The sequence below is a fragment of the Bufo bufo genome, chromosome 1 (genome assembly GCF_905171765.1).
Source record: "Bufo bufo chromosome 1, aBufBuf1.1, whole genome shotgun sequence".
In the NCBI taxonomy this organism is placed as follows: Eukaryota; Metazoa; Chordata; class Amphibia; order Anura; family Bufonidae; genus Bufo; species Bufo bufo.
The window spans coordinates 475903867-475928816 of NC_053389.1; the positions used below are offsets into that span (position 1 = coordinate 475903867).

At 46.7% G+C, this 24950-nt stretch overlaps 1 protein-coding gene across 2 annotated transcripts in view; it reads right to left on the reverse strand.

Moving 5' to 3' along the window:
- Positions 1 to 24950, reverse strand: part of TBK1 (TANK binding kinase 1) — a 73067-nt gene that overhangs the window by 8550 nt on the left and 39567 nt on the right. For both annotated transcript variants that reach the window (XM_040409397.1, XM_040409388.1), the window contains exons 14-19: positions 19639 to 19760; positions 19472 to 19548; positions 18184 to 18223; positions 10279 to 10380; positions 8800 to 8896; positions 8570 to 8676 (exon numbers count right to left, since the gene is read on the reverse strand). In XM_040409397.1, coding sequence (XP_040265331.1) covers positions 8570 to 8676; positions 8800 to 8896; positions 10279 to 10380; positions 18184 to 18223; positions 19472 to 19548; positions 19639 to 19760 — 545 coding nt within the window. The remainder of the gene's footprint in view (positions 1 to 8569; positions 8677 to 8799; positions 8897 to 10278; positions 10381 to 18183; positions 18224 to 19471; positions 19549 to 19638; positions 19761 to 24950) is intronic.

The following is a 24950-nucleotide window of genomic DNA, read 5'->3' on the forward strand; positions in this document are numbered from 1 at the left end:
TCTATGTGACTCCATCTGCCGAGTGCCCTCCTACATCTCTATTACCCATTCATTTTACCAGTGTCATAAAGTACAATATGTGACGAAAAAAACAATCTCAGAATGGCCTGGATAAGTCAAAGCGTTTTAAAGTTATCAGCACTTAAAGTGACACTGGTCAGATTTGCAAAAAATGGCCTGGTCCTTAAGGTGAAATAGGGCTGAGTCCTTAAGGGGTTAAAGGGGTTTTTCAGAATTGACATGGTTAACATAGGTCACTCATACCTGATGGGGGTCCGCCTAATGGAACCCCTACTGATCAGCTGTTTGAAGGAGCTGCAGCCTCTTCATATTATACCAAGCATAGCGCTGCACACTGTATAGTGGCTGTGTTTGGTATTGCAGCTTAATCCCATTCACTTAAATGGGACCGAGCTGCACAAAGTCCGTGTGACTACTGGACGTGAAAGAGGCTGCAGTACTCCCCTGAACGTTGCGGCCTCTTCAAACGGCAGATTGGCAGACGTTCTCAGAGATGGACCCTAACCTTAGGGTAGGTCATCACTAATTAGTTTCTGGAAAACCCCCTTAACCACCTGCCATCTGGGCCATTTGCCCCCTTCCTGACCAGGCCAAATTTTGCAAAACTGACATATCTCACTTTATGTGGTAATAACTTTGGAACGCCTTTATTTATCCAAGTCATTCAGAGATTGTTTTCTCGTGACACATTGTACTTCATGATAGTCATAAATTTTTTTTTTTTTGTTTCAATCGTTTTTATTGAAAATTTTTAACAATACAGAAGATTCATACCATCCATTACAATATTAATACAATCTTAATATTCGATGATACAGATGACCCTCATAGATGGTAATATTAAAGATTGTGTCCCATATTAGACCAGACAAGCCAGTGCTATAAGGACCTATAGTAACGCATACTTGTAATGACACATTACTCAAAGAAAGAGAAAAGAAGTGAAATAAAGGAAATTGAATACATAGAATACATAGAATAAATAAAATAAAATAAAATAAAAGGATAAAACAAAACAAAGAATAAATTGCCTTGTTACTTATAACATCACAGTAGTGTAATAATCAGACAGCTTAGAGAGATATATCATAAGGTTGGTTTGATGGCCTGGGCATGAATAACATCCAAAGCTCCCACTGATACAAGAATTTATCAACTCTATGGTCTTTATATGCCATTACTTTTTCATAAGTACAGTTATTCTGGACTCTGGCCAAAATTTCAGCCTTAGAGGGGACTGTCGCCGATTTCCAACATTTTGTCAGAGCTAATTTAGTCACAAGTAGCAGATGTGCCACCGGAATTCTGCTCCTAGGTGGAATATTTTGTATACCCTTAAAAAAGAGCGCAGTATTCACATTTTTGTTAACTGCAATACCACAGAAACTAGAGGCAACTTCAAACATATCCGACCAAATCTTTGAAATCAACGGGCACCCCCAAAGTATATGTAGCAGTGTGCCCCTGTGTCCACACCCACGCCAGCAGAGATTCGATGTACCGGGATAGATTCTGCTTAATCTGTCAGGGGTGTAGTACCATCTTAGACATGACTTTATAGCAGCCTCATATAAGGAAGTGCTGTGAAAGGTTTTAGAGATGAATTTAAATGACTCTATCCAGTCGACCTCAGGTATAGTTGTTCCCAGTTCTTTGTCCCATGCCAGTAGTGGTGCAGATTTAGTGAAAGTGGCTTTCATGTCTATGGCTTGGTATAGAGATCTTATTCCCTCCTTTCTATCTGCTCTCGTTGGTAAGGCCCACAATTCAAAAACTCCCTTGTACGCTATCACTTGGTAAGGAGATGCTGATTGTAAAAGATGCCTGATCTGTAAGTATTTAAAGAAATCTCCCTTGGGGATCTTAAATTCCTCTTGGAGTTCACTAAAGGACTTTAGGGATCCATTGCTGTAAAGTTGACTCAGTATGTTGACACCTAAGGGACCCCATGGTGCTAAATCTAACTCTGGAATATGCAATTCCACTAGCTGTAGAGGTGATGAATCTAGCAATGAGACTGGAACTGGAGCACATTTACTGTGAAAGAGACACCAATGGTAAATTGAAGCCTTCATCACGAGAGGCAATGGTTGGACCCCAGTTTTGGAGACACTCAGGCTGTTGATCAGGAGGGTTTTCAAATGACTGTTTGGGGCTAACGTTGATTCCATATGTACCCAGGGAGTTTGAACATCCATGATCCACCATTTTTTCAAAGCCTGAATTTGGGTGGCCAGGAAGTAATCTTTAAGATCTGGAAGGCTAAGACCTCCTTTGTTTTTATGCTTTGTGAGAGTGCTAGTTGCAATTCGAGGTTTACTTCCCTTCCATACAAAGCGGCTGAGTAGGCCTTGTGCCTTTTTAAAAAAGAAGTTGGGGACTTTTATGGGAACCATTCTGAAGATAAATAAAAGCTTAGGTAGAATAAACATTTGGAAGGTTGCAATGCGGCCAACCCATGATATTTCAGATTTGCTATATGAGGCAAAGTCTTGCTTGATCATCTCTAATAAGGGGAGGTAGTTGGTAGTAAACATAGTAGAAAAGGTTGGAGGTAGATTTATGCCCAGGTATTTTATGCTATCACCTCTCCAATCAAAGGGGAAGGCACTTTTTAAGGAGTCTATCATGTCTCTACCTATGTTTAAAGGAAGGATTTGTGACTTGGATTCGTTAACCTTATAATATGATAGACGACCATACTCTTTAATAACAGAAAGAACTGCTGGGAGGGATGAATGAGGTGATGATAATGTCATGAGCACATCGTCTGCATACATGGAAATGCAATGTTTAGTCTTCCCAATCTGTATTCCAGGTACTTCTGGGTTAAGTCTAATGGCCTGGGCCAGGGGCTCCATCGCTAGAATAAAAATCAAGGGTGAGAGAGGACACCCCTGACGCGTGCCATTAGTTAAGGGAAATGATGAGGATAGGGCCCCATTTATAAACACCTTGGCTGAGGGATTGGAGTACAGGGCTCCAATTGCCTCGATGAATGCTCCCCCCAATCCCATTGTTCTCAGCACAGAGAAGGCGAACGACCAGTTCAGTCGGTCGAACGCCTTCTCTGCATCTAAGGCCACCAATAGCGCCTGGGTTCCCCTACGATTTATGGTATCTATTATATTCAATACCCTGCGGGAATTATCAGTAATTTGCCTGCCCTTGACAAATCCTGTCTGGTCTGAGGATGTCAGAATTGGAATAATATCTGATAGTCTTGTAGCTAGAATTTTGGCATACATTTTCAGATCCGTGTTTAACAGAGATATGGGTCTGAAATTCTGGGGTCTGTCAGGTGCTTTGCCCGGCTTTGGTAGGGCTACAATTGTTGCAGACAACATCTCAACCGGGAAGGAACCCTCTCTGAATGCCTTATTGTATACCGTTAACAAGTGGGGAATGAGTTTGTCCTGGTAAGTGCTATAGTAGATGTTAGACAGACCATCTGGGCCTGGGGACTTGTGAGGGTGTAGCGAGGAAATAGCTTTAACAATCTCAGGAGTGCTAATAGGGAGGGACAATTTGCTCCTCTGCTGGTCGTTTAGGGCCGTTAGGTTTAACTTCTCTAAGTACGCGTCAATATCAGGGGACGGGGTAGGGTTTATCTCAGGAGAGTCTTTTAGGTTATATAGGGCAGAGTAATACCTAACAAATTGATCCGCCATAGCCTTTGGATCAAAAATCTTATGACCGTCTGTCGGATGGACCAAATACGGGATTCTGGCTTTGGCTGCCCTTGATTTCAGGCGGCAGGCCAATAATTTACCTGCTTTATTATCTTGCGAATAATAACGGGCTTTAGTGGCCCTCAGGTTCTTCTCATATGTAAAGAGGAGACACTCCCTAAGTCGTGTTCTCAAGGCATGTATTTGAGCAGATCTTTCTGCGGACGGGGAGGATTTATTCAGGGATTCCAGGGAAGTTAGCTGAGACATAATGTCCTGTAGTTTCTGTTCCCTCAGTTTTTTTGCCTGGTGACCCAACTTGATAAATATACCTCTTATGAAAGCCTTATGGGCATTCCACAGGCTATAGGGATTAGAGACTGAGCCTGTATTTAGCTCGAAGTAATCGGTTAATGCTTTATCAATTTCGGCCCTGTACTTTGGATTAGAAACGATATAAGGACTGCAGCGCCAGAGAGAATCCCGTATATTATACGTTTCTTGTATTGATAAAGATATAGCCGCGTGATCAGACCATTTTATTGTTTCAACTGTAGACTGCGTGGATAACTGGAGGAGTGATCTACTAACTAGAAAGAGATCTATGCGGGAGTAGGAATTATGCACAGGAGAGAAAAAAGAATAGTCTCTTTCGGATGCATGGTGAATTCTCCACACGTCGTACAGCTCTTCCCGGTTTAGAAGAGGACCCAGAGTGGGATAGGAACCTCTATTCTTGGCTGAGGAATCTATCTCGGCGTCAGGCACTAAGTTAAAATCTCCACAAATTATTAAATGGCCTTGTCGTAATTTCGCCGTTTTTGCTATTACTTTATTCATAAAATGCAGCTGATGTCTATTCGGGGCATAAACAGCTACTATAGTATATGCCAAGTTGTTTAAGGTGCAGGTCAGAATGATGAATCTGCCATTCTTATCAGTAAGGGTGTTAGTAATTGAAAGGGCAATAGTGTTCCTAAAGGCCAGTATGACTCCTCTTTGCTTCTTACGGTAATGGGACTGTACGACATGTGGGAATAGATGATGTTTGATCCTATGTGCATCCTTACATATTATGTGAGATTCCTGCACACACAGTATGTCTGCTCTAAGGTCAAGAGCCTCTGACCACATGAAGGATCTCTTCTGAGGGCTGTTTAACCCCTTGGCATTTAGGGAGACCAGTTTAAGAACCATGAGGGAAGGTCAAAAAGCTAAGGGTGCCTGCTTGAATCTCCCTAGATGCCATACAGAGCTCGAACTTAACCCCTTCTATTTCCCGATCATTAATGCCATCTAAATTGTGACTGTAAAGGCAAGTGAAAATTAAATAAAAGGAACAAAACGAACAAAACAGACAAAACAGACAAAGAAATAACAAACTATACATCAAATTAAACCGGACTGAATAGTCACCAATAATGGTGAATTACCGGTCTTAGGACTTATAGGGAACTAGTCCTGTTTGATGCCAAGCACTAGTGTGCACTCCAGTGCACATTTTACTGTAGGTATTCAATGCTTGGTACCCCTTTTGGCACCAACTGCATGCCACTCTTCATTCAAATGACGAGGGGGACCGGGTAGTGGATCTTCTTCTGAAGGGAGAGGAAAGTTCCAGGAACTCAGTAGGCGACGGCCCTCTTCTACAGATGCAATGCTGTGTTGCTTGCCATTATGGGTGAGAAGAAGCTTCACCGGGAACCCCCATTTATAAGCAATGCTGTGCTCCCTGAAAACGGTGGTGATAGGGGCTAACAGGCGCCTTTGTCGCAGTGTGGCTGCCGACAGGTCTGCATATAATTTCACAGACTGAAAGGGCGCGGGCAATTCAGACATCTGTCGGGACGCCATCAATAAAGCTTCTTTTGTGCGGAAAAAGTGTATCCGGGCCAGAGTGTCTCTGGGGATATTTTCTGGCAGGTGCCGGGGTCTTGGGATCCGATGGGCCCTGTCTACGATCAGGTCTTGATCTGCACAAGAGGGTAGCAGCCTTTTCATTAAGGTTTTCAGGAAGTCCATCAGCTCAGAGGGGCTAACATCCTCTGGAATGCCCCGAAATTTAATATTGTTACGCCTGGAGCGGTCCTCCAGGTCATTTATTTTAGCTTGGATACGGTCAATGTCCGCCTGCATGGCTTCTTGATTATCTATTAACTGATTGTGCGAGGTTGCAAACTCCCCCATTTTTACTTCCACATGCGCCACTCTTGATTCTAGGCCTGCAATAGATGATTTTAGCGGGGTAACCAAGGAGGAGAAATCAGCATGCAGGGCAGCGCTAAAAGCGATCAGCATCTCCTTCAGGAGGTTTCCTGACGCAGGCTGGTCAGAGGTGGGTAATTTATATAATATGCTGGAAGCAGAATGGGCATCCTCAACGCTCACCTCTGTGTCTGCCGCCGGCTGAAGTTTAGGCCTCTGCTTCTCTGGACTGCCAGTCTCGGAGCAAAGTGGTGACTGTACTTTAGCGTCACTGGAGGGGGGAGATGCACCAGCGGAGCTGCCCGTCGATGTAGACCGGTTCTCAGGTGAGTGTGGGCTTGAATCGCTCCTCGCCGGCTGTGGTGATACTCTTTGCCGCGCTGGAGAAGGCGCCGGTTCTTTATCATCCACATGAGGTGAAAATGGCGGGACCGCCGGGCTCTGCTGTACGGCATCCGCATCTTTCTCGAAGTAGAAGTCGAGTTTGCCTTGCTTGGCGTGCACCCTTTTGCCCCTAGGCATTTCACAAGCTGTTTGGGCACTTTTGGGTGAATGACACCAGTTGTTTCAAAGGGTATACCTTGCTAAATCGGTCGCTATGTGCAGGAGCAGCAGGTTCAAGCGGCCATCACGCTCGGCTGCCAAACCACGCCCATGATAGTCATAAATTTGAGTCAAAATATTTCACCTTTATTTATGAAAAAATCCCAAATTTACCCCAAAATTTGAAAAATTTCGCAATTTTCTAAATTTCTATTTCTCTGCTTTTAAAACAGAAAGTGATACCTCATAAAATATTTATTATTTAACATTCCCCATATGTCTACTTTAGGTTGGCATCATTTTGGAAATGTCATTTAATTTTTTTAGGACGTTAGAAGGCTTAGAAGTTTAGAAGCAATTCTTCAAATTTTTAAGAAAATTGCCAAAACCCACTTTTTAAGGACCAGTTCAGGTCTGAAGTCACTTTGTGGGGCCTACATAGTGGATACCCCCATAAATGACCCCATTGTAGAAACTACACCCCTCAAGGTATTCAAAACCGATTTTACAAACTTTGTTAACCCTTTAGGCGTTCCACAAGAATTAAAGGAAAATGGAGATCAAATTTTTAAATGTCACTTTTTTGGCAGATTTTCCATTTTAATCAATTTTTTTCTTTAACACATCGATGGTTAACAGCCAAACAAAACTCAATATTTATTACCCAGATTCTGCGGTTTACAGAAACAACCCACATGTGGTCATAAACTGCTGTATGGGCACACGGCAGGGCGCAGAAGAAAAGGAACTCCACATGGTTTTTAGATGCCATGTCCCATTTGAAGCCCCCTGATGCACCCTTACAGTAGAAACTCCCAAGAAGTGACCCCATTTTGGAAACTAGGGGATAAGGTGCCAGTTTTATTAGTACTATTTTTGGGTACATATGATTTTTTGATCATTCATTATAACACTTTATGGGGCAAGGTGACCAAAAAATTGGTTGTTTTAGCACAGTTTCTATTTATTTATTTTTACAGCGTTCACCTGAGGGGTTCAGTCAAGTGACATTTTTATAGAGCAGATTGTTACGGACGTGGCGATACCTAATATGTATACTTTTTCTCATTTATTAAAGTTTTACACAATAATAGCATTTTTGAAACAAAAAAATTATGTTTTAATGTGTCCATGTTCTGAGAGCTATAGTTTTTTTTATTTTTTGAGAGATTTTCTTATGTAGGGGCTCATTTTTTGCGGGATGAGGTGACGGTTTTATTGGTACTATTTTGTGGGACATACGCGTTTTTGATCACTTGGTGTTGCACCTTTTGTGATGCAAGGTGACAAAAATTGCTTGTTTTGACACAGTTTTTTTTTTTACGGTGTTCACCCGAGGGGTTAGATCATGTGATATTTTTATAGAGCTGGTTTTTACGGACGCGGCAATACCTAATATGTATACTTTTTTTTTTATATATATTTTTAACTCTTTTTTTTTCATTCCTTACTTGGAGACTTTTTTTTTTACATGTGAAACTTTTTTATTTTTTTTATTTTCAACCTTTTATTTTTATATTTTTTATTTTACACTTTTCGTCCCCCATAAGGTCATACAAGACCTCTGGGGGACATTTACTTCACTTTTTTTTTTTACTGTTGATTTCTCCTGTAACTGGGGCTGACATAGTAGCCCCAGTTACAGGACAAATACACCCCTAGAGAGGCTGTACAGCAGCAATCCAGCGCTGTACAGCCTCAGAGCAGGGCTGATCGAGGTCTCTGAGAGACCTCACACAGCCCCTGCACTCTCCGGTCACGGCGGTCACATGACCGCCGGGCCGGAACAGGAAGCGCATAGCTCGGTGAGCGCTGTGTCTGCAGCGATCCGGAAGGCAGGGACACCTGGGAACTGTCCCTGCCTTGTCTTAGGGTTGCCCTGCTGTCACTGACAGCGGGCAACCCGATCAGCAGCTGCACGATTAGCGTGCAGCTGCTATTTCTGAAAGGACGTTCTAAAACGTGCTTTCAGAAATAGACGTCCACCCATAGGACGTTTATATCCTATGGGCGGACGTAAAGCGGTTAAGATAACAAATACTTTAAAGATGTTCAGATAACCAAGCTGATCGTTGAAAAATGGAAACAGTTATTACATCATTCTATAATCAGTTAGGCAGAACACTCACCCAAGGGTCATTTCCACCAAAGTGTTAGGGCTTGTGTAGATTGGGTTTACTGTTGGCTTTATTCCCCCAGGATTAGCAAACATTTTTTGAGGCATGTTTTCTTGATACTGTAATTATTCGAATGTAGCAAGGACAAAATTAATGAAAAGTATTCAAGACTGTAAAGTGATAAAGAATGCACTAAACTAAATGAATATCCAGGATGAAATCAGCACTGTGCATAGACTTACCTCATTAATGTAATGCTGGCACTTTGACACTTCCTCTGCAATGTCAAAACACTGATTCTTGAGGGTGATCAGCTTTTTTCTTAAGAGCATCATCTTCCTGGTGGGGAAAAGTTTAAAGAAAATCTGTCACATGGATTATCACTAATAAAGTAAAACTATTCCCAGGTAGAACACAATACCTCCTTCCCTGATGTACCTTTCATTTGGCATTCTGGTTTTCTAACTTGTGAAAATCTTCTTTGTATGATATGCAAATTAGGCAGTAAGGTGCCCAGAGGGGTGTTATTTTCTTTCAATGGTGCCCAGGAACGGCCCCCATCCAGTGCCCAGGAACGCCCTCCAGCACAGCCCAAGCACGCCTCTCTTGGGCCGAGACTCCACATCCCTATCAGCGCCGTTGCCGCCCCCTCCCCCCGCTACTTCACTAACCCAAGGTAACGCCGCCCAGAAAGAAAGAAAATAACGCCCCTCTGGGCACCTTACTGCCTAATTTATTTATTTTTTATTCGTTTTATTGAACAAGTATATAGTACCAGATTATGCAGAACGACTGTACAGAACCAAAAAATCTGAAAAAAAGACATGTACAGCACCATATCTTTACAGTCTCAATCAGAAAGAGCATGACATTTGGTATACACAAAGCAGATCACACATGAACAACGTGCACATGTTTTCATCAATATAAGGGTCTATCTGGATGCAGTAATTATGAACCGAATACAGAGTTTGTGAAGAGGAGCACCACAATCCCCAGACCTTTAGAAACTTGGGGGAACACCCTCTATTTTTTTATATTATGTTTTCTTACGGAATTATCGTATTCACCAAAACCCTCCACTGACTCAAGGTGGGGGTTCCCATCCACCTAATCGCTATGGCTTTCCGTGCCAAAAATAGAACTTCCCTCGGGAATATTCTGGTATAATGCGTATAGATAACCTCATCCATAATACCGAATAGGCACATCATAGGATCCATAGGGACGGGAAGAGTCAGCAAGTTAGACAAGAAATCCGTAATTTCCTTCCAAAATGCCTGCATATATGTGCAGACCCATATAAGATGCCAAAAGTTAGCCCCTTCTGCAGCGCACCTGTGACATCTTGAATGTAAGAGCCTGCCCATCCTATACAATCTCGAGGGCGTTAAATAACATTGATGTATAATTCATAGATGTATGAACTTATTAATAGCAGGGGAAACCAAGGAAGGTGACTCCAAGACATCACCTATGTCTTCATTTTTAAGTTCTGGTATCATGGTTTTCCATTTAGAAAAGGCCGGGAGTGGGGCAGATTGTAACTTGGTGACCTTACTGCCTAATTTACATTTCATACAAAGAAGATTTTCACAAGATTGAAAACCAGAAACATCAGGGAAGGAGATATTAGTTTTACTTTATTAGTGATAATCCATGTGACAGAATAATAAAACCATAGACGTGCATAAAACAACAAGCAGACAAGTTACACTTACCTCATCCACTCCTGGGATTTGCTGTGGAAGCATTCATACTTGCTAACACATTCATCTTGGAACAGGGTGTAGGCTTTTGTTGCATGAATGCACAGTTTCTGCCTGCACAAAAATGATACTGGATATGAAGAGACTGCACTACTAAGCAAGCTTTTAATGAAATAGAAATAAACCATATACGCATACAAAAATGAGATTTTTGTATAACTTACCAGTAAAATCTCTTTCTCGCTCTTCCTTGGGGGACACAGGAGACCTTAGGTATAGCTCAGCTCCCTAGGAGGCGTGACACTAAGGGAAAACTGTTAAGCCCCTCCTCCAGCAGCTATACCCTCAGCCTGGAGAGAGAGACTGCCAGTTTCGTGTCCAAGTAGTGAGAAAAGGTAATGACCAACAAAGTGGAACCAACAAGTCAACTACCCAACAGGGGCAACCAAACCGTAACCTGTAGAACAAACAACGATGGGTGGGTGCTGTGTCCCACAAGGAAGAGCGAGAAAGATTTTACTGGTAAGTTATACAAAAATCTTGTTTTCTCGCCCATTTCCTTGGAGGACACAGGAGACCTTGGGACATCCGAGAGCAGTCCAAGAGGGAAGGGACCACAGCCCAAGGCGAAGCAACCATAGGCATCAAGAAACCGCCGCCTGCAAGACCAGGCGGCCCAAAGCAGCATCCGCCGATGCACGAGTGTGCACCCTGTAGAACTTGGTAAAGGTGTGCAAGGAAGACCAAGTGCCCGCCTTGCACAATTGTTCAGCCGAAACCCAAGAGGCACCGACCGCTCTGGTGGAATGAGCGGTAACACCGAAAGGCAGAACCTTGCCCTTGGCACGGTAAGCCTCAGCAATAGTCAATTTGATGAAACAGGCGACAGCCACCTTGGAGGCCGCCAACCCCTTGCGCGGACCCTCCGGAACCACAAGAAGAGAGTCCGTGCGTCGAAAGGAGCCGGTGATCTCCAAGTAAATCTTCAAGGCCCTTACAACGTCCAAGCGGTGCAGTTCCCGTTCCAGAGGGTGGGAAGGGGAGGACGATGTCCTCATTGAGATGAAAGGCGGAGATCACCTTTGGAAGGATGGAAGGGACGGGACGGAGAACAGCCTTATCCTGGTGAAAGATCAGAAAAGTCTCGGAACAAGAAAGGGCCGCCAATTCGGACACCCGGCTCGAAGGGGGAAGCTTGCAGCGCCGAGAGCACAATATTCAGGTCCCAGGGCTGAATCAGGGAATGGTACGGAGGAACCGAGTGAGCCACTCCTTGGATGAAGGTCTTGACATGCCCGAGAGGGGCCAGGGGACGCTGGAAGAGGATGGACAGCGCCGATACCTGACCCTTCAAGGAACTGAGGCCCAGCCCAGGTCCAGGCCGGACTGGAGGAAGGACAGAACCGTGGGGAGAGAGAAGCGGAGAGGGGGAACGCCCAGATTCTCACAGAATCCCAGGTAAGACCTCCAAGTCCGATAATAGATCCTGGACGAGGCAGGCTTCCGGGCGTGGATCATGGTGTGAACCACATCCGCGGAAAATCCCCTTTGCATCAAAACTGTGGTCTCAACAGCCACGCCGTCAAACGTAGCGACCTGAAATGCTGGTGGAAGATCGGTCCTTGAGAGAGGAGATCTTCTCTGAGAGGCAGCGGCCACGGCGCGTCTCCCAGGAGCATCATCAGGTCGGCGTACCAAGACCGGCGAGGCCAATCTGGAGCGACCAGGATCGTGGGAATGCCTTCTACCGCGATCTTCCGGAGAACCCGAGGCAGTAGGGGGATGGGCGGGAACACATACAGAAGGTACAATTCTTGCCACGGAAGAACGAGGGCGTCGGCGCCGTACGCCTTCGGGTCCCTTGCCCTGGCCAGGAAGGTGGGGAGCTTGTGGTTGAACCTGGAGGCCATGAGATCCACATCCGGACGACCCCAACGAAGGCAAATGGACTCGAACACGTCCGGGTGTAGCGACCACTCGCCCAGGTCGATGGTGGTCTGGCTGAGGAAGTCCGCCGTCCAGTTCTCCACTCCTGGAATATAAATCGCTGACAGGGCCAGAACGTGAGCTTCCGCCCAGAGGAGAATGCTGGTAACCTCTCGCATCGCCGCGAGTGCCCCCCTGGTGGTTTATGTACCCAACGGCCATGGCGTTGTCTGATTGTACACGGACGGGATGGCCTTTTAGCAGGGGAGTCCAGTGTCAGAGCGACAGGAGAATCGCCCTCAATTCCAGGATGATGATCGGAAGTTTGGACTCCGATCGAAACCAAGTGCCCTGGACAGACTGGGGAGGAAACACCCCCCCCCCCCCTCTACAACCCTGCAGACTGGCGTCGGTGGTAACCACTAGCCAGGTCATTGGAAGGAAGGTTTTCCCCTGGAGAGGGGTCCGCAACCACCAGTGGAGGGAGGCCCGAACTTGGGGAGTTAGATGGAAGGGCCGGTCCAGACTCTCCGGCGACTTGTCCCAGGCAGAGAGGATCGCCCTTTGAAGGATGCGGGAATGGAACTGTGCAAATGGAATAGCCTCGAAGCAGGCGACCATTTGCCCCAATACCCGCATGCTGGATCGGAAGGACGGACAGCGGTGGAGAAGAAGATTGCGCACCGACTGGTGGAGGACTCCACCGCTTCGTATCCAGCAGCATGCCCAGGAAGATCAACCGTCTGGAGGGGGTCAAGGAAGACTTGGGGAGGTTGACAAGCCAACTGAACCGTGCCAGGGTCTCCAGAGTGAGGTCCACGCTGGCGGACGTCTGAGAAAAGGAGGGCGTCTTGATAAGGACGTCGTCCAAGTAAGGCAGCAGAAAAACACCCCTGGAGTGGAGCAAGGCCAGGACATGGGCTAGAACCTTGGTGAACACCTGAGGAGCCGTCGCCAGACTGAAGGGAAGGGCAACAAACTGATAGTGATCGTTTCCCACTGCAAAGCGAAGTAAACGATGGTGACACCGAGCGACCGGAACGTGGAGGTAGGCGTCCTGAATGTCGATTGACGACATAAAATTCCCTTTCTCCAGGGAAGCCACCGCGGATTGGAGGGACTCCATCCGGAATCGCCAAAGGCGGAGAAAACGGTTTAACCGTTTGAGATCTAAGTTCGGCCGCACCGAGCCCTCTTTTTTGGGGACCACGAAGAGGTTCGAGTAGAACCCTTTGAATCTGTACGCCTAAGGCACGGGAGCAATGACTCCCTTGTCCAGAAGGGTGCGAATGGCTAAGGAGAAGGCGGCCGCACACTCGGGATCCCGCGGAGGACGGGACCGAAAGAAACGATCCGGAGAGAGGGTCGCAAACTCGATTTTGTATCCTGAGGACACAATTTCTAGCGCCCAGGCGTCAGAGACGTGAGCCCGCCAGATGTCCTTGAAAATGAGGAGGCGGCCCCCCACCCGGGTGGGTGGGGGCGCACATTCAGGCGGAGGACTGCTTGGCCGTGGAGGGGCGGGCAGCTTGTGACTTACACCAGGTGGGCAGTGCCCGAAAAAAGGGCTTCTTGCGCCTATCTTAGGAGGGACCAGAGGAGGGACCGGCTGCGGATCGAGGCCCAGAGGACCTGCGGGAGGACCGAAAACAAGATGAACCAGAGCGGCCTCGAGAGGCGCCCTTGGTTCTGGGCTGGGGAAGATGGGTGCTCTTTCCACCCGTGGCTTCTGAAATAATCTCGTCTAAATGGGTCCCAAATAAACGGGAGCCCATGAATGTCAGCCCAGCAAGGGAACGCTTGGAGGCGGCGTCCGCCGCCTAAACCTTCAGCCAAAGCGCCCTCCTAACAGAAAAGGCTAGGGCAGACGAGCGGGCTATGAGGGCACCCGCATCGAGAGAAGCCTCGCAGATGAATTTTCCTGTCTGAACCGTCAGTTGGGCTAAGGATCGGAGGTCCTGAATGGGGCCCAGGCAGAGGCAAAGACCGGTCTGAGGGCTGACCCGGATGCAGCAAAGATGGCTTTAGAGAGGGACTCCATACGACGGTCCTCGGTGGACTGAAGTGAGGAGCCGTCTGCTACAGGAATGGCCATGCTCTTAGACAGGCAGGCCATGGGAGGAGCAACCTTAGGTGGGGACGCCCACATGGCAACACAATCCGCTGGAAATGGGTAACATATGTCCAGTTTTTTGGGAGAGGTAAAGCGGGCGTCATGGCGAGCCCAAGCCTTAGATACCACCGAAGAGAAGTCGGCGTGGAGAGGAAAAACTTTGGACGCCTGTTTGGGGCGGAAAAAGGACACACCGGCCTGGTCAGTGCTGGGAGGGTCATCGTGTATCTTAAAGGTATCGCGAATGTTAGCGATGAGATGACCCACTGCGGAGGCTAGCTTGGACGGCAGTGTCGAGTCCATGTCCCAATCCGAATCCACCAGTTCTCCCTCATAGGGCGTGTCCTGTGGGGAGGAGAGGCCCGACTGAGTCTGCACACAAGGCGGAGAGAGAGATGCATCTGAGAAGAATGCACACTCTGCCCTGGAGCGCTTCTGAGAGTGTCGGGCCCTGAAGGCTTCACTGGGAGCGAGGGAACCAGTGGGGGCAGCAGCAGCGGTAGACCCGGAGGGTGCGACAGGGGGTGTGGCAGCCTGCGGGGTAGGCGGTTTGTCTACAAGGCGGCCTACTATGTGGGTGAGACTTTCCATGGCCTGGGACAGGGACCTAGCCCAGTCAGGCGGACCAGAGGGAACGGGGGACGGCACGGCGGTTGGCGGACCCTGCATTGGGGCCTTGCATACAGAGCAATGCGGATCGGATTGCCCACGTGGAAAAGGTTCTCTACAGGCGGTACAGGCATGGTACCAGGGCTTAGGGGCCCCTGTGGGATCCGACATGTTGGTGATGACGGTAAAAATAACCCAGGAAGAGAGGCCTAGACCCAGGCTAGGGCCACTGGCGCTAGAAAGGGGTTAACAGTCCTACCAGGAGAACCTCAGGAAGCGAGGAGCAGCAGCAGCAGCAGCAGCAGCAGCAGGTGTGCAGATCTGGACAACTGGAGGCCAACAGAGGTGAAGGAGGCAGCAGCGGTGGCCTGCAGGTTCCTTGTGCTCAGAAGTTAGAGCTGCGGTGGTTGGCAGAGCGGCGGGAAGAGAGCAGAGCGCGGGAAGATAGGCCCCGCCCCCCACCGACGCTGCTGGAAAGTGCCCCGCGCGGGGATTAAATTAACTCCTGAGGTGCCACGCTGGCGCCCCCCCCCCCCCCCCCCTATGAAAAACACTGGACTTGCGGTGCCAATTATAGGAGGTCCGCCGTCCATGAGCCCGCCAGGGAAGCTGGCAGCCCGCCGGGAGTTACGGTCGGAGCTGAGGGAATGGGCGCTCGGCCGAGACAGAAGTGAATGCGGGGAGACTGTAACGACCGTAGACGCGGTCCTGGATGCCAGCCGGGGAGTAGAAGCGCTGCGGCCACCAGATTCAGAGATAAGTGCCTGGAGCTTAAAAGTGGTGGAGCTGGGAGGCCCCAGGATAAAAGGGGGAAAGAGAACCCTGCAGGTCCCTAGAATTAAAACGCCCCCGGGTTAGCAGACCCCAAGTAGCAGTGGGGGGTGGGGGGGATTGGGGGCTGGAGCAGCCACCTCTTACCTTCTTGCTGTCTTCACCCTCGGTCTATTCCAGCAGGGTCGCCCCTTAAGCTACTGGCACCATAGTGGTAGGACGCTGGAAGAGGGACTTGGCGTCAGGGTGACCCTTACGCTGGCGGGATGCAGGAGAGCTAGGCTGCCCTGGTCCACCTTGCCTTCTGTGGGGGAGGCAGCAGTGCGGGTGGGGTGACCGGCACTGGCGCAACTCGACCCTGGGAGAAACAGAGAGGTCCAGGCGTCTCTGTTGTCCCTGAAGAAAACGGAGAATCAAAATTATATTAACAAATAAAAAATAAAAGTAACGGTAAAAAATAAGCAGAAAAAACAGCCCTGCGGAGCAGGGAGTGTCTTGCCTCCTTGGACACTAAGCAAAAAACTGGCAGTCTCTCTCTCCAGGCTGAGGGTATAGCTGTGGAGGAGGGGCTTAACAGTTTTCACTTAGTGTCACGCCTCCTAGGGAGCTGAGCTATACCCAAGGTCTCCTGTGTCCCCCAAGGAAATGGACGAGAAAAGGGCAACTGCAAGATACAACCACCCACTAATTATAGACAAGTCATTAATATGTTCAAAAACAGCAGAGGTGACCAAATGTCCCCTCCCCAACCCCCACGTTGCTTTCCCTCTGCTCTGTCCCTCAGGCAGTTTAACTGAAAGAGTCTGATATTGCAGCTGCATCCCCCTCCTCCTTGTCACATTTTTAGTCACACTATTTGGAGCCTGCAGACAAGGAAACCTTCCCCTAATAAGACACATTAAAAAGTTTCATATATTAACATGAACTACTGACTTGTGAAAAATAAACAGGCATGCTTTAAAGGGGTATTCCGGTTACCATAAATATAATTTGTTTTAAACTAATTCATCATCAATAATTACCTAATATAATGTAAATTTCACATATTTACCGTTCAGTAGTTCTAAAAGTAGTTTTCTTCCTCTGCTACCCACTCTGTGTTTCCTCCTAAATTACCATGGCAGCGACCTGTAGTTCTGAGCCTTTGTTAGGTCGAGCATGCTCAGTGTGTTGCTATCAGTTCTCTAGCTAAATGTCTTGTGAAACAAAGGGAGTGTCAGTGTGCTGCTGATAACAGAGTAGAGGGGAGGTGACTGGACTCTATATCAGGCAACCACTAAATAAACATCAACAGCTAGGGATTGTAGTCTTTGTGAGAGAAGATCAGGCGCCATGATACTCTCAGTGTATTGCAGGCTCACACAGGAGCTAGACAAATGGATTGCAAGGTAAAATGAAGCTCTGAATATATGTATAGGTATGGGTTCTGGTTGGGTCACAGCTTTCTGTCTTAATGCAGTTTTTCAAAAATTAAGTTACTTTACCGGAATACCCCTTTAAATAAGCAATACATTTTAAATATCTATACAAGTAAAAAAGATTTACAGAATTAATAAAGTACAAATATATTGAGAGCACAGCAAAGCCACCTGGCTTTACTGCTACCCAAAAGTTGCTGTTTTTTGTGCACCCACATCCAGAAATGACCGCTATAGGGAGGATGCTGGGGCAGCCATACCCGAGTTAACTATCTAATAAGCCATATCGCTTCTAATCCCACCCCATACACACCCACGCTTGGCTCTCTCATTTTCTTGAAAGTCCAAACAATGTGGCAATTCTGCTCAGTTGTAGCTACAATACCGATGAGCTCTCCTTAGGATAGATCTTCAATGTCACATCTGCTGTTTCAAGACGTAGTGGCACTCAGTGAGCGCTGCTTGCTCTTCAAAATGACCGGCGTGTTGTCTCCTTTGCAGCAGCGGTGCAGTGTAATTACAATACGTTCACTTGAATGGGACAAGTAGTTGCAATTACACTGTGTTTCCTCTACAAAAGGAGACAACACGCAGGTAATTTTAAAGAGGAAGCAGCGCTCACGCGTCGCCGCTACCCCTTCAAACAGCTGATCGGTGGGGGTGTCGGGAGCTGCACCTACACTGATCTGATATTGGTGATCTATTCTAAGGAAAGGTCATCAATATTGTAGCGCTGCACAGCGCCTTTAAAGGGGTATTCTGGTTAGAGAAAGTTATCCCCTATCCACAGGATAGAGAACAGCTATTAGATCGATAGCGGCTCTCCTGCTGGGACCCCCACCAGCCACGAGAACAGGGACCCCGTACCCCATGGAGCCCCTTCCCCCCCCCAAATGGATGGCATGGGAGCACTGGAGATAGCCGAGTATATGCTAGGGGATAACTTTCTCTAACCAGAATACTTCTTTAGGAATTATCATTGACACGCATGTGGAAAAGAAAGGAAATAAAGTAGAAACACTAATGTAATACAGTCATTGGCTTGCTATGATGACAACATAACACAACCTGAGGACTTACTTGTCAAACTTGTGTATTTGTTCTTCATTGTATGGAAGTCCTGCAAATAAACAGATATACATCTAAACACGTGGAAATGAAAATAATCATTCACTTTTACATAAAGAACAACTCTGTGTTCCATTGTAATCTATTAATTCCTTTATTAACTTATTATAATGTATTTCCTGTATTGCCTGATGAGATCTCAGATTCTTATCAGATAATGGAAAAATGATGGACAATTTCTCAGCTTTTTATGTAATCTCTTATTTTGATGATGGATGCTCGGAGATTTTCTGAGCACTTATTGTTAGCAGGTTGAAAATGAACCAAGTACTTCAAATGCAGTCTTTTATATTTACAAACCCTAGTTGGTCCAGAGGAAGGGAAAAATAAAACACCGCTGGTTGATATAGATCAATGATTTCCTTCCTAATCTTTAACTAGCCGTTGGACAGATTACTGGACAATTAGTCTACTTTAAGTCTACTTTCACACTGGCGTTTTGGCTTTCCATTTGCGAGATCCGTTCATGGCTCTCACTAGCGGTGCAAAACGGATCAGTTTTTGCCCTAATGCATTCTGAATGGATAAGGATCCGCTCAGAATGCATCAGTTTGCCTCCGTTCCTTCTCCATTCCGCTTTGGAGGCGGACACCAAAACTCTGCCTGCAGTGTTTTACTGTCCTCCTGACGAAACTGAGCCAAACAGATCCGTCCTGACACATAATGTAAGTCAATAGGTATGAATCCGTTTTCTCTGACACAATTTAAAACTGATCCGTCCTCCATTGACTTTCAATGGTGTTCAAGACAGATCCGTCTTGGCTATGTTAAAGATAATACAAACGGATCCATTCTGAATGGATGCAGACGGTTGTATTATCTGAACGGATCAGTCCATGACGGATCCACACAAAACGCGAGTGTGAAAGATTTGCATCAAACTGGATGTTTTCAGCGAGGAAGCGCAAAGGAGCAGGCCGGACCAGGAGGAGAAGGAGCGAGGATCCATCGCTGGGAAGCAGGTAAGCTTCCCTTCACAGGTCGGATCAAGTGTTGCTAAACCCCCTCCCTCATTCTTGCACAACTGTTTAATGACAGTAACCCTTAACTATTTCTTTTTTTTTAAAGAAGACAGAGAATGATTGTATCAGTTAATACGTCAGATAAAATTTGAGCTAAATATTCTTTGCCATCTACTCATATGTGTGGTAAACCTTCTGTATGGGAAAAAAAACATTTCTTTATAAGACAGGAAAAAACCAGAAAATATGGCTAACGATCATCGAGAAGGCGGACTCACTGCGCTGTGCTTTATCCTTCTTGAACTGACAGCTGATTTCAGTGATCAAGTGGAGCAACACTTGCATCTTTTCCACACTACAAAGAACAAAATGACAACCACAATTGGTCCAGCTCTTTCCTATTCAATATAAATGTGCTGTTAACAGCGCCTAATAATGTACGTACTTCCTGTCACTGGGGCGCGTGCCTTCAACATTAATCCAGGAGTCAGTAAGACCACCCCCAGGAGATAGTTCATTCTTGATTTCCCGCAGCGATGTTTCCAGATTTTGCTGAGAACTAGAGAGCTGGGAAAAATGTACACTCGCATTAATGTACACTCAACCTTTTTTTCTGTATTGGCACAAAAGCTGTATTTTGTAGGATACAGTGAATAGGAATTCTTAAAATTCAACACATGATACAAACATTGGGGGAGATCAAACTGGTGTAGAGTAGAACTGGCTTAGTTGCCCATGGCAACCTATCACATTCTCCCTTTCATTTTCCAAAGAAGCTGTGAAAAATGAAAGGTGGAATCTGGTTGGTTGCTATAGGCAACTAAGCCAGTTCTACTTTACACCAGTTTGATAAATCTCCCCCATTATCTGTTTCAAAAAACGGATGGTCCCAATAACAGTTCTGATAATCTTGTAAATTATTCTTATTAATGACGCCTTTACCTTCAAACCATACAGTGGAGCTGCAGTCCGGTCCCGGTCACTCTGTCTATAAGCCCGCTAGCTCATATTACACTGCAAACCCCCTCTTATTTTTATATAGCGCCGACATACTTTGCACCACTTTCCGTACATTATCATTACTCACTGTCCCAAGATAGGCTCACAATTTAGATCTTCTATCAGTACCCAGAGGAAACCTATGAAAACATGGGGAGAACATACAAACTCCACGCAGATGTTGTCCTTGGTTGGATTTGAACCTAGGACCGCTGCAAGGCTACAGTGCCTGAGCCACCATGTTTCTCCCCTTATACTGCAGAAACTGCTTGCATGGAGCAGTGTTGATATTTCTGGGATGACAGGACCTTATCTGCTAGACATTTCCCCCACAGAAAGTTTGTCATTCCCTGTCTGGGTAACATAGGCACTTTATGTTAGCTGTATCGCTCTCATTCTCTATTTATCAAGCCATCTATCTTTTAGCAGGGAGGAAGGCTTAGACAGGGTGCTGAATCTCCTTAAAGAGACCAGTCCTGTGTGGAGACTTACTGGAAGCACTCCATGGTACGGAGACTTATTGGCAATGCTCCACGGGAAAAGATTACGCAAAGAGGCATCTCCCAAGGAAGAGAGCCATCTCGCCAGCGCCACCTCCTGGCTCACTAGGAGTCAAACTCCGACTTTCCAACAAACCTTGGGATTTGACAAGGAAATATAGCCAAGGCAGACTCAGCACCCTGCCTAAGCCTCATTCAAAGCTTTGGAGGAAGTAAAGGGCTGCAATGATTAAAGTCTCCTCCTACTATATTAACGCACATGAAGCATATGCAGCCAGAAAAAAACACAAATTATTTATTTTAGATACATTATTAGAAATGTGCATTTAGACACTAAGGTATGTATCCTGAGCAGGTATAAGTGCATAACTGGAGGTATGATTTTAACCCTTTCAGCCCTGGAGGTTTTTTCGTTTCTGCATTTTTGTTTTTCACTTCCTGCCTTTCAGGGCCCATAACTTTTTTATTTTTCCATTCACATAGCCATATGAGGGCTTCTTTTTCGCAGAACAAGTTGCATTTTAAGGCTACTGTCACTACCAGAGCTTTGAGACGTTCTCACAGCTCTGTTTCTCCACCCCTGTGATGAGGTCACTACTAGAGCTTGGAGGAGTTCTCACTGCTCTGTTTCTCCGCCCCTGTGATGAGGTCTTTACTTTCTGTTTCCTTCCTCCCAGCTGTTCCTCCTGCCTTTAAATCACCCCTCCTCCTTTGTAGGGTGTGGATTATATTTCTCATTTGAGTTGTAGCTCTTGCTTGAGTATCTTCACTTGTAAGCTATCATTTCACTGGACCTGTGTTCTGCTGCAGCAAGTACTCCGGATATTGCCAGCTGTCTTTAGATCCGTCTTCTCTGCTGCTCCAGCTCCTTCAGCTAAGTGTGCAGACATTGTAGTGTACCTGTTTATTTTCTGACTGGATCTGAGGCGACCACGGTTCCCTCCATATACTGAGCAGGGCACCGGTGGCCGTGCCCCTTCCACTATTGTAGGGGTTACAGTGGTCATCAGTCTTAGGTACGCAGGCATGCCTCGTTCCACCATTTGGATCCGGGCATGTGCTTTAGCAGTATAGGGAGAGCTTTGAGGGTCTGACAGGGGTCACCCTTTATCCTCCCTAGTTTGGGTCCGGTCAGTAGCTCTATTTACTGTGTATGCTCTTGTTGCTCACATACAGCCGTGACATTATAATCCACCAAAACCGTCCTTTTTGACATGGATCCGCTTTCTGGCCTGGTTGACCGCATGCAGGGTCTTTCTTTGGAGGTAGCGGATCTCCGTCAATCTATGACTCAGCTTCAAGCATTGGGCTCTGCTCCGGCCCATGGAGTCTGTTGCGAGCCAAAGGTCTCACTTCCGGAAACGTTCTCCGGGGGCAGTGAGAATTTTGTTCGCTTCAGAGAGGCATGCAAACTCCATTTTTGCTTGTGTCCCCACTCCTCTGGTAATGAGGAGCAGAGGGTGAGGATTGTCATCTCCCTGCTCAGGGGTAATGCTCAGACTTGGGCTTTTTCGCTACCATCAGGGGATCCCTCCCTTCGATCCGTGGAAAGATTTTTTGTGGCCCTGGGGAAGATATATGATGACCCGGATCGTGTTGCTCTGGCCGAATCTAACTTACGTTTTTTATGCCAGAACAAACTGTCTGCGGAGCTTTATTGTTCTGAATTTCGGAGATGGGCAGCTGATTCAGGTTGGAATGATGCTGCACTCCGGAGTCAGTTCTGTCATGGTCTCTCAGAGAGATTGAAAGATGCGTTTGCTTTCCATGAGAGACCAACGTCCTTAGAGTCTGCCATGTCATTGGCGGTACGCCTTGACAGGCGTCTAAGAGAAAGAAACGAGACCTCTATGTCCAGCCATTGTCAGTCTAGGGGCAGTGGTGCGGACTCATTCAGTGTGCAGGGGCCTCATCCTGTCTCGCTCCCCTCTGAGGAGGAGCCCATGCAGCTAGGTCGACTTGCCCCTGATAAAAGAGGATTTAGTCCTCAGAGTATGGTGTGTTTTTGTTGTGGGGGCATAGGTCATTTGGCAAATGTTTGTCCGTCTAGGAGATTCTTGAACTGTACTAAGAGCGATAATAAGAGAGAAACCTCAAAAGGTAAATCATCAAATTCTGCTTCATCTGCTACTTTGGGCAAAGTTGATGTAGGAATTGATGCTTTTCCTCTGACCTGCAGTTCCCGTTTTCTCCTGTCTGCCAGGGTGGCGCTAGAGAGCAAAGTCATTTCTTGTGAGATTTTTGTCGATAGTGGAGCGGCCGTCAATCTTATTGACACTCAATTTGTAGCCATGCATGGTTTTCAGGTTTGCACATTAGAAAAGGATATACCTGTTTTTGCTATTGACTCTGCTCCACTCTCACAGAGATCTCTGAAGGGCATTGTTCACAATATCCGGCTAGCTGTAGGTGACACTCATGTGGAGGATATATCTTGTTTTGTCCTTAACGGATTGCCTTCTCCTCTAGTTTTGGGGTTACCCTGGCTCACTAGACATAACCCCACTATTGATTGGCAAGGAAGGCAAATAAATGAGTGGAGTGACTTTTGTAGAGAGAATTGTCTCACAGCGACTTTTGCAGAGGTGTCTACTAAAACTGTGCCATCATTTCTCTCTGATTTCTCGGACGTGTTTTCCGAGAGCGGTGTTCAGGAGCTACCTCCTCACCGGGAGTTTGACTGTCCCATTAACCTCATTCCCGGCGCCAAGCTGCCAAAAGCACGCCTCTACAATCTCTCACAACCGGAAAGAATCGCAATGCGAACCTAAATCTACGAGAGTCTCGATAAGGGGCATATTCGTCCCTCAAAATCACCTGTTGCCGCAGGGTTTTTTTTTGTTAAAAAAAAAGATGGCTCTCTGAGACCTTGCCTAGATTTTAGGGAGCTGAACCGTATCACGATTCGCGATCCCTATCCCCTTCCTCTGATCCCGGACCTCTTCAACCAAATTGTTGGGGCCAAGGTTTTTTCCAAATTGGATTTGAGTGGCGCGTACAACCTGGTCAGGGTCAGAGAGGGGGATGAATGGAAAACGGCCTTTAATACCCCTAACGGGCATTTCGAGAATCTCGTTATGCCTTTCGGCCTGATGAATGCTCCAGCCATCTTTCAGCATTTTGTTAATAGTATTTTCTACCATTTAATGGGGAAATTTGTATTGGTGTATCTTGATGATATTTTGATTTTTTTCCCCTGATGTTCAGACCCATCAGGATCATCTTTTTCAGGTTCTGCAGATTCTGCGGGAAAATAAATTGTACGCCAAGCTGGAGAAATGTCTTTTTATGGTATCGGAGATTCAATTTCTGGGTTTTCTCCTCTCTGCTTCTGGTTTTCGCATGGATCCGGAGAAGGTCCGTGCTGTACTTGAGTGGGAGCTTCCTGAGAATCAGAAGGCATTGATGCGCTTTCTGGGTTTTGCGAACTATTACAGAAAGTTCATTTTGAATTATTCCTCTGTTGTCAAACCCCTCACTGACATGACAAAAAAGGGGGCGGATTTTTCCTCTTGGTCGGAGGAGGCGCTTGCAGCCTTTTCTAAGATTAAAGAGAGTTTTGCGTCTGCTCCCGTCTTGGTGCATCCCGATGTTTCCTTACCTTTTATTGTTGAGGTGGATGATTCCGAGGTGGGTGTGGGTGCGGTTTTGTCCCAGGGCCCTTCTCCTGCCAAATGGCGACCCTGTGCCTTTTTCTCTAAAAAACTCTCCCCGGCAGAGAAAAACTATGATGTGGGAGATATGGAGTTGTTGGCCATCAAGTTGGCTTTCGATGAATGGCGCCATTGGTTGGAGGGGGCCAGGCACCCTATCACCGTTTTTACCGACCATAAGAATCTGGCATACTTGGAGTCGGCCAGGCGTATGAATCCGAGACAGGCCAGATGGTCTCTGTTCTTCTCCAGATTCAATTTTGTCGTTACATTCCGCCCTGGGATCAAAAATGTGAAGGCTGATGCTCTCTCTCGCTGTTTTCCGGGAGGAGGAAACTCTGAGGACCCGGGTCCCATTTTGGCGGAGGGGGTAGTTGTTTCTGCTCTATATTCTGATTTGGAGGCCGAGGTCCAGGCTGCCCAGACTGAGGCACCTGCCCGTTGTCCTTCTGGGAAGTTGTTCGTGCCTCCTGAGCTACGTCACAAACTCTTCAAGGAGCATCATGATACTGTTCTTGCTGGTCACCCCGGGAGTAGAGCCACGGTAGATCTCATTGCTCAGAGATTTTGGTGGCCGGCTCTTCGTAAGTCGGTGGAGGGTTTTG